Below are 9,172 nucleotides of genomic sequence, written 5' to 3'. Positions count from 1 at the left end.
CCTGGGCGCTACTGGAGCTCTCTGACGACTCCTGGGCATATCGCTAATGTTTCTGGAGCACTCCGGACTGCTCCCGCGACGCCCGACGCACCGTATTTTACCTTTCAGCGCCCTGTTTTTATCAGGCATATTACTGTTTGCTTTAGTAGGCACTGCTTTGCAGAGCATCCAGAACCGTAATTCTATTACTAAATACTAACACAACAAACGTCTAGAAATCGCCAATCGGATATAATACAGGTATATAGGTATCTCCTCAAAGCACTCGCCGCTGCACTCCAAAGCACTCGCCGGTGCGCTATAGATCATCTTCCTCCTCACCTTCCTCGCGATCCTCCTCTTCATCCCTCCCCTCGCCTTCATCTTCCGCTTCAATGCCCCGAAGTTGAGCGTGAACCACCTCTGCCTGGCCGTTACCGTTGTCGGAACCAGAGATATCCCCTGGAGCACTCGGGGGTGCTCTTCGAGCATTCCGGAATGCTGCAAGATCCGCCGCTAACGCTTCATCGTCCTCACTGAATCCATCTTCGGGTATCACCTCGATAGTGATGCCCTTCTTCTCTCGTATCTATCAAGGTTAGCCTCCGTATTTAGAAAAGCACCCCACCATTGTAGCATCCATCCTTATAGCACACCTTTTCCCGGAGGTTATCCTTGATCACCTCCAACGTTGCCTCCTGGTTCTGCCTACTCCTCCCCTTCCATGTGTTGCTCATCCTGTTGAACGTTTCTACTCGTATTCAATGTCAGCGTGGAGATACACTATAGCCCTGGGATCGCCCGTCACGGCTCTCAAAGCACTCGCTATAGCTGTAAGGGGATGTGAGAACATCGGGGATGCTTACTAACAACACTCTCATTCTGTGACTGGTAATGGTCAGGCTTCACGTATGTTCCGGCTGACCATGCCCGAATGCCATGCCAAATAGCAGTCGATATCAGGCAAATAAAGGTAGGGGTAATCCGCTCAAGGAACTCGGGGTCTTTTACCCCTCGCATCCTGACCCCATCAAAGTATTTATAGTACAATATGTCGATAATCTCTGGTGCAAGAAACCGTAGACGGTAGGTCTAGTATCTGTTAGCAGCGTTCGCGAGTGCTCTCCAAGCATTCCGGGTGTCCGGGCGCTCTCCGAGCATTAACACCCGAGTGCTCTATTAGTACCCCCGGATGCTCTCTGGGGATTGATCATACCTCATAATCCTGCGCAGGACTCAAGAAGCGATCATTCTTCAAAAGATACTCTACTTGAGCAGCCTTAGCCTCAGGACTCGAGAGCTTTCCAAGCCCATAGATGGTCGAATCCGCCAGGCGCCCTTTAACCTCGTGCATCAAGTACGAACGCACTCGGGAGTGTAGACTTCTGACCTATCGTTGTCAATTATGCTTCCTGAGCACTCGTCAACGTTTCAAGAGCATTCACCTGTTTGATAACAACCTCGTCGAGATCTACCGTACATCCCACCATGCGACTGGCAGCTGCCCACATGTTTACTACCAGGACTGAAAGCCGAGCTGCAGGTGGAAAAGGCTCATGGAGAAGAGTGTGGTCCCCGATTAGCGTGCTGCACTCCTTCTCAATCCTCTAGGCTTGCATTGAGAGAACGTTTGCACTCCTCGAGCTAGGTAACAGGGATCTCTGAGATAGGTTGCTCGTATGAATGTTACCTGTGCTCTCAAAGCGGTTGTCAGTGCTATCGGGAATACTACTAACCTCGCTTTCTGCTATAGGAGCATTTCTTTCCCTAATTGACGACGAAAGCTGTGCAATATCGTAGACTCTTGGTTGCGCTTCTGGTAAATATACCTGAGGGCTTGAGGGAATCCGGGGACTGCCCATAGAGCTCTCGCCAACGCCCTCAAGAGGCGGGAAGGAACGATAAGGGCGGTAAATGGGTGAGGAATCGCCGTACCTCGAACGCATCGAGGAAAGATCGATGTGCCATGTAGCAGAGCTATAGTCAATATCGCGCGAATACACAGGTACAGAAGAAGGCATGCACCGTGAGGATATCGGAGGTGCTCTCTGCGATGCCGGGAATGCTCCCTGAGATGCCTCCTGGCTGGGTACCGGAGTGGGTCTGTGGGATGCGGTGGGCACCCACTAGGATGCATTCTGTCTGGCTGCCGAAGTGGGAGCTGCTCTCCGTACTACCTTTGCACCTGGACGTGCTCCCCTCTGAAACGTTAGCATCTTGACCTTAACATTAATGGGTGGGATGGAGTCGAACCTGTACCACATCCACCGACACGTCGGAGGAAGCAATAACCTCCGCTACCACTCCGGTTGGTCTCCTCCGAGCATTGCCCAATGCTCTGGCAGTAGTCGGCTGTACTGTACGAGGCCTCTTCCCCGTACTCTGGGATCTCTGCTGGGTGGAAGCTTGAGATTCTTCTTCCACGTCATCCAGATTCTCTTCAGAGCTCTCCTGGGCGTTCTCTGGGGAGTCGTCATACTCCGAGTAGCAGGTATCGGCGGTTTCCTCCACCTCTTGCACTTCAACGCTGCCAGTATTGCCATCGGGGAGATGGAATTCTACCCTTCTAGGGCTGCTTCTTCCAGTCGATGTGTCGGTAGAACGGAGAAGCCCTTTACGCGCTATTGGGGCGGTGGTCGACTGACTGCTCCGAGTTCTGGTCGATTGACTACTCCGAGTGTTAGTTGACAGTGCGGTCAATGCTCGGAATGGTATTTCAGACCCGTCAGTCTGTGAATCATCATGCTCTTCGGGTGGTATTGGGAGTCGTGGTTGCTTTGTGGAAAGAGGTGTAGAACCTGCGGATCGCTTGTTGAGAGGCATTCTGCTTGCTGGCAGGAGTATCCAATGTGCTCTAGTAGCATTCTTCTGCGTGTTTTGATTATAAATCAAAGCTTGGCGACAGAGTTTTCGTCGCCAAGCGAGAAGAATTTTCACCGCTAACCTCCTATGGTATCGATCCGCTCCACCGCATCCCGGTCCGCTCACCCGCATCCGAGTCATTTTTAATCACTCGTTTTACTGCAATTTCTAAAGCGATAACGAGTGCTCTGAGAGCAATGTAGAAGTTTGAGCCGATTGCAATTCAATTAAGAAGAAATGGAAGAACGTAATCAAATCTAATCTAATCTAATCTAATCTAATATAAGAAAACATAAAACGATGAAACCCATCTATTCATATAAAGAGATCTAGACATCAAATAGCACCGAACCGAATCCCAGGAGCACTGGCCAGTACTCAGAAAACAAGACATACCGCTATTCAGAGGTAAGCGATCGTTGAGCAGAAAGAGAGACGAGAGATTATACCAAAGAAGAGTAATGATGCCAATAGCACTCGCAAGTGCTCAGAAAACAATACACACCCCTATCCAGAGGTAAGCATTCGTTGAGCAGAAAGACAGACGCGAGATTATACCAAAGAAAACTAATGATGCCCGCCATCACCACCACCGCCCGGAGGTCCGCCCGGAGGAGAATTACCACCACCACCACCACCGCCTCCACCAACACCACCGCCTCCACCACCGCCTCCACCACCAGCAGCCGCGAGTGCGTCAGCAGCTCTCTTGGCTGCTATCCCGGCAGGCGTCCAGATTACTCCCTGTACAAAGTTCGGGTCAGCAACCCCAACACCCAAAGGATATTTCCTCAGGTATTTGGGGTCTAAGTCGTCGATAGCATCCTCCTGTCTATCTCGACGTCTAACAAGAGTCTGGATTAGCCTTTGATTACTGGCATCAGTTCTGGGTAAATATACCCTCAGTCCTTTAGCATTGATGCGGTGGCTTCCCTCCTCATAATCAGAGTCCTCTGTAGGAATATCGATCATGGTATAATCGTCTTTTCGATATGAGGGAATGCCCGGTTCAGCGGGGGTGATTCAGCGCCACCCAAATTAGCACCCGCACCTGCTCTGTGGAGCACCGCCAGTATCCTCCTAGGCCTGCCAACGCTATTCTTCAACCAACCTTCGACCTCTTCCGAATCAGTGATTTGGACCTCCATTGGCCGAACAGGTGGATTGGATGCCGGTGGAACGTTATCCAGTGCTCCCCAGATACTCCTGATTGCGCTGCCGGATGCGGTGTGCTTCAGGATCAAATTGCAGAGCTCTGGAAACGTTATCTTTGTCAGAATTCCAATGAACGAAGGCTCATTTTGTGGATCGTTCCAGTCATAGGTAGGAGGCAGGACAACGTTGAAGAATGCTCCTAGAGCATCGGGGTCTACCACCGTGACCGTTATGGAAGGTCTATCGAGATCTGCGGACACTGGATCCCGTTTACGCTTCCTAGAGCGTTGGGCGGGCTGTCCACCGTCGTCATCATCATCACTATCGCCGGCAGCTTCTCTGTACTCGCGATTTCCCTGCCCTCTCGATAGCTTTTCCTTCTGTCCAACATCACCAATCAGCCACTTCAAAGCGTCCGCGAGTGCTCTACGGGCTTCGGAATCGACTCCTGTCCAAATAGGCAGGAAAGCACGGAGGGAGCGTAAGTTCATCAAATACAGGCATAGAGCATCGAACACTGCTGCCCCGGAAACGCTTTTATTAACCCAACCGACGTTCTGCATCTGCGCTTTGAGGCTGTTGCGGATGTTAGTGTACAATTTAGGTAGGTTGAGCAAACCTAAAGTCATTTTTGCTTTATTCGCCTGAGTCATTCTGAATTGACCTTTAGCGGTGGGAGATGCTTCCGGAGCACTCGTGTATGCTACTTGAGGACTCGGGTATGTTTCTGGGGCACGGGCTCTGCTGCTTCATCTCTGCTCTACCGGTGAAGGAGTGTCTAATGCTCTGGAGGGGCCAGAAACTGAACTCTGTATTGGTAGCCGGCGAGGGGGTCGGGTTGCTGTCTTTGGTGCTCTCTGTGAAGCACTGACGGTTACTGCTGGAGCAGTGGAATGAACTGGAAGCACGGCTCTACGGACAGGGGCTGGTGGTGGTGGCGGTGAGCTGCCGAGTTCTGGGGATTCACTGAGGACTCGTAAAAGTGCCCGTCTTCTTCTTCTTCGGGGTGCCGGGCTTGCTGTCGGGCTTGCTGCTGGGCGTGTTGCTGAGCGTGCTGCTGGGCGTGCTGCTGGGCCTGCTGGACCTGCTGCTGGGCGTGCTGCTTGGCGCTTTGCTGAGTGTGTTGCTGGGCCTGCTGCTGAGCCTTCGCCGTTGGAGTCAGAATCAGATTGCAATGATATCCACTGCTTTGGGAAGAGTCCTTCAGCGTTTTTAGGGCTCTGGCTGAGGTGGGCAACGCAAGGAGGCACTTGCGAGTGCTGAGGGGGAGGTGGTGGGCGCTGCCGAGGAGGTGCTTGATGCTGTACTGAAGGCACTGCTGGGCGCTGTGAGGATGGTGGTGTGAGCCGCGGGGGATGTGGTGTGAGCTGCGGGGGACTTGAAAGCACTGGCGAGTGCTCCGAGGATGTCTCTGCTATCTCTTCCGGGATGGCCTTTAGAGTTTTCCGCGACTTTCGACGTGAGGAACGGGAAGATCTATGCTTCTTGTGATTTCGGCGGGAGCGTTTGTAGCTACTACTGCTACTGCTGCTACTACTGCCACTATTATCATTACTGGATTCGTCTGAATCTTGATCTCGATAGCACCTCTTTCGACTTTTGTGAGGTTTTTCGATATTCTGTGAGCGCTTGGGAGTGCTCTGAGAGGAGTTTGGAGTCTATTGTAAATGTGTGATGAATATGGTTCAGAAAGCAATCGGGTTAAGGAAGATATACCATCTTATATATGATTGCAAAGTGTATAGCTTGAAAGCTTGAACTTGAAACGAAACTTGAAAGCTTGAACTTGAAACGAGACTTGAATGCACTTTCAAGAGGTAATCTTGAAAGCTTAGATAGCAGAGCGCTTGAAGCGATAGGTAGTGCTGGACTTGAAATTCAAGATGGTTAGGAATATCTCACGAACTGGAAGGAGGAGAAGGGTGCTCTTATACCGAGTACAATAAGCTTTACCAGGCTCATCATCGTCCTTCCTAGAGCACCACCATATGCTATACGAGCACTCGAGATTGCTATAGAAGCACTCGAGGGTGCTGTACGAGCACCCTCGGGTGCTCCTACCATGCTGAATGTTTGCTCCCATACATGACGTAGATGAATGCTCTAGGCGTACTCGAAAATGCTTTGGTGGTTTGATTCAATTTGAAATGACGTAGATGAATGCTCTAGGCGTACTCGAGGATGCTCTGATGGTAGCATTGATAGTGGTGTCGGCAGCATTCCGGTTTTGGGTTGGTGTTTGTGTTCTTGTTGGTATCGGTGCTCTGTGCGCTAGGAAGCTGAGTCGGAGAAAATCCATCCTTTGAGATCGTAGTCGATATTGGTGTTGAATTTGGCGCTGAGAATAGTCTCTCGATCTGAAAAGCATCCGCGAGTGCTCACAGAGAGTGTGCGAGTGCTCAGAGGGTAGAACGTAGCATCGCTGGCGGCCTGATTGTGGTGATTGTTGTTTCTTCCTATTGTATTTGTGTTGGGGTTTGTGTTTGCATTATTCGGTTGGAGATGTATGAGGTCAAAATCTGCCTCGCTATGGTGGAGGTGCGAGCGCAAGGCTCACGTTCATTTGGCGAGCGTTCTGTAGCGAGCACTCCGCATGGGGTGACAAATCGCTTGTAGAGCACTCTGTACAACCGCTTGGCAGCGAGAGCCTCATGTGGTGACTAATTGCTATTAGAGCACTCTGCACCACCTGCAGGAAAGAGCCTCCTCAGCATTGGCAGACTGCAAATTCTCGAATTCAATGAAATCGTCTTGCCCTTTTTGCAGCAAGAAGTACAGCTCCTCCGCCAACTTTGACAGACATCTTCGAACGACCTATCCTCTGGAAGCATATGAATGGTTGGGAAACCAATATTCGCTCCTGGATCACGATCAACCTGCGGAGACTCCCGACGACACTGATGAAAGCCCAGAGAGCATTCCTGACTGCTATTCAGACACGCATTACGCTTCGGAGTCGGATAGTTTTGACCAAGATTCCGGTAACAATTCGGACCTAGAATCTGAATCATATTTCGTGATGGAAGAGACAGACGGCGATTTAAATGGACATAAGGCATCTACAACAGTTTATGAGGGTGCTGGGGAACCACTTTACCGCTCGGAGGACTACGACGAATGCTCATAGAGCATTCTCCGATACCCATGGCACCCATTCAGGTCAGCATACGAGTTCAGAATGGCAAGGTATTTCATACTGTCCAAAGCCTCCCAGGGAAACATCGACAGCTTCTTTCTACACGCTCCGCCAAGCAGTGACGAGTGCTCCTACAGCACTGGGCGAGGTTTTATCAAGAGGCTGGAGGAAATGAACGACATATTGGGAAAGTCGAGCTGGAATCATTCGGAGGTGGATATTGGGGGGGAGAAGATCTCTTACTACTACCGGGATCCAATGCTAGTCGTCCGATATCTTTTGGGGCAACGTGCCTTCCGGGATTCATTGGTGTACTCGCCGGTGGTGGAGCATAATGAATTCGGTGAGCGAATGTACGTAGAAATGCATACAGGAGATTGGTGGTGGGAGATACAGGTCCGTAGGACTCGCCCTCTCAACTTGAACTCCGAGTACTCCAGGAGATGTCGCTAATGCTTTCTCGATAGAATACGTTACCGGAGGGGTCCCCTGTCGTACCAATTATCTGCGCGTCGGATGGCACACATCTGACAAATTTTAGCGGGGACAAGAAAGCCTGGCCAATCTATCTTACCATCGGGAACATCAAGTCGTCGGTGCGCAACAAGCCCACAGGGCATTCATTCATTCTCCTAGGGCTTCTACCTGTGCCACCGAAGCTCGGGAAGAATACAACACTCGCTAACTCCATTTTACGACGTCAGAGTCAAATGGCGCTGCACCGCGCTCTTGGGGAGATCTTTCAAAGCATTCGCGAGTGCTCTCAGGACGGCGAGTTAATCAAATGCGCCGATGGCTAACAACGACTATGCTTTCCGGTGCTCTCGGGCTGGATCGCTGACCAACCCGAGCATTCAGACTTGCAAAACATTAGCACTAGTGCTTGCCCAAGATGCGAGGTGGAGTTTCACAATCTTGGGAGCACTCGTCGAAGCTCTATGCGCAGTCACGAGGACTACAGGGGGAGAGTACAGGTATTTAGCGAGAATCCGGGCAACCTGGAACCGGTAGAATACCTTGTTGCGAGATCGGTCAAAACACTCTTCAATGCTTTCTGGGGTATGCCGAGGGTTAATCCGTACAATCTCAATAAACCGGACATATTGCAAAATATCTACCTGGGGATGTTGAAGCACATGATGGAGTGGATTCAGGGCTTCTTGAAGAAGCTTTCACCGATTGAAGGAGTTCGACAGCGCTTGGGCTTCGATTGCGCCTTACCCTGGGCTGGCAGTACCAAACAAAGCATATCGTTCTACCACCCAATGGCAAGGGAAAGAGATGCGCAATCTGGGGCGGGTCGTTCTGGGAGCACTCGCGGCTGCTCTGAGAAACCCGGGAGTGGCTGCCAGGAGCGACTTCGTAAAAGCGTTGAAATGTGTTCGAAGCCTAATAGACTTCCACTTAATGGCGCAATATGGGAGTCATACAACGAGCACACTGAACTATATGGAGAACTATCTCGAGGATTTCCATAAACACAAGGATATCTTTTTAGAATTCAGGGCGAACAAGAAGACGTTAAAGGATGCGAGAGATCGAACGAAAGCAGTAACTAGCTCCCAGAGCACCTAGCAATGCTCCCAGAGCACCCAACGAGGCTTGGAGGAGATCTGGGAGATTCGGGAAAGATCGCACTTCAACTTCATCAAATTGCACGTCTTAATGCACTACCGGGAGCACGTTGAGCGCTTTGGGAGCATTATACTCATTTCTGATGGGGTGAACTTAGGGTTAAGGTTAGCCCCCCCCATCCCCAAAAACACGGAGACCCCTATAGTATGCAGTTCTACGTGCCGTACAGTCCCCTTCACCCACTTCTCCTTTGTTATATAGGGGACGTACGGTTGACTTGCCTTTGCCTCCTAGAACAAGCGTCGTGAAGCGATTGTTTTACCTGTATGGATGCATTGCGTCCTGACCGAAAGCAAGTTTGCACCTGCAATACATACAGGTTTGCAAGGTTTCACTACTTTCTCATGTATAACTCTCACCTCCACAGCCTACACCCTCATAGCCTGGGCTTGCACCACCACCTCT

The 9,172-nt window shown here is 50.8% G+C and overlaps 5 protein-coding genes across 5 annotated transcripts; 2 read left to right on the top strand and 3 right to left on the bottom strand.

Moving 5' to 3' along the window:
* Positions 1-298: 298 nt before the first annotated feature.
* On the bottom strand, positions 299-999 carry LAJ45_11749 (uncharacterized protein; the record flags this gene model as incomplete). The annotated part of the gene is made up of 3 exons (XM_046121224.1): positions 299-568; positions 636-730; positions 846-999. The coding sequence occupies 3 exons, from the start codon at positions 997-999 to the stop codon at positions 299-301; spliced, it is 519 nt and encodes a 172-aa protein (XP_045965585.1).
* Positions 1,000-2,208: 1,209 nt separating this feature from the next.
* LAJ45_11748 (uncharacterized protein) lies at positions 2,209-2,802 on the bottom strand (the record flags this gene model as incomplete). Its single annotated transcript, XM_046121223.1, has 1 exon — positions 2,209-2,802. One exon carries the CDS (start codon positions 2,800-2,802, stop codon positions 2,209-2,211), a length of 594 nt encoding a protein of 197 aa, XP_045965584.1.
* A 606-nt stretch (positions 2,803-3,408) lies between these two features.
* LAJ45_11747 (uncharacterized protein) lies at positions 3,409-4,625 on the bottom strand (the record flags this gene model as incomplete). The annotated part of the gene is made up of 2 exons (XM_046121222.1): positions 3,409-3,824; positions 3,893-4,625. 2 exons carry the CDS (start codon positions 4,623-4,625, stop codon positions 3,409-3,411), a joined length of 1,149 nt encoding a protein of 382 aa, XP_045965583.1.
* Positions 4,626-6,736: 2,111 nt separating this feature from the next.
* Positions 6,737-7,123, top strand: LAJ45_11746 (uncharacterized protein; the record flags this gene model as incomplete). Its single annotated transcript, XM_046121221.1, has 1 exon — positions 6,737-7,123. One exon carries the CDS (start codon positions 6,737-6,739, stop codon positions 7,121-7,123), a length of 387 nt encoding a protein of 128 aa, XP_045965582.1.
* A 51-nt stretch (positions 7,124-7,174) lies between these two features.
* On the top strand, positions 7,175-7,932 carry LAJ45_11745 (uncharacterized protein; the record flags this gene model as incomplete). Its single annotated transcript, XM_046121220.1, has 2 exons — positions 7,175-7,528; positions 7,600-7,932. 2 exons carry the CDS (start codon positions 7,175-7,177, stop codon positions 7,930-7,932), a joined length of 687 nt encoding a protein of 228 aa, XP_045965581.1.
* Between the last annotated feature and the right edge of the window lie 1,240 nt (positions 7,933-9,172).

This window comes from Morchella importuna (genome assembly GCF_003444635.1).
Source record: "Morchella importuna strain M04M26 chromosome Unknown Morimp01GS099, whole genome shotgun sequence".
Taxonomy (NCBI): domain Eukaryota; kingdom Fungi; phylum Ascomycota; class Pezizomycetes; order Pezizales; family Morchellaceae; genus Morchella; species Morchella importuna.
The sequence above is the reverse complement of the archived record's forward strand: the minus strand, read 5'-3'. Positions and strand labels throughout refer to the sequence as shown.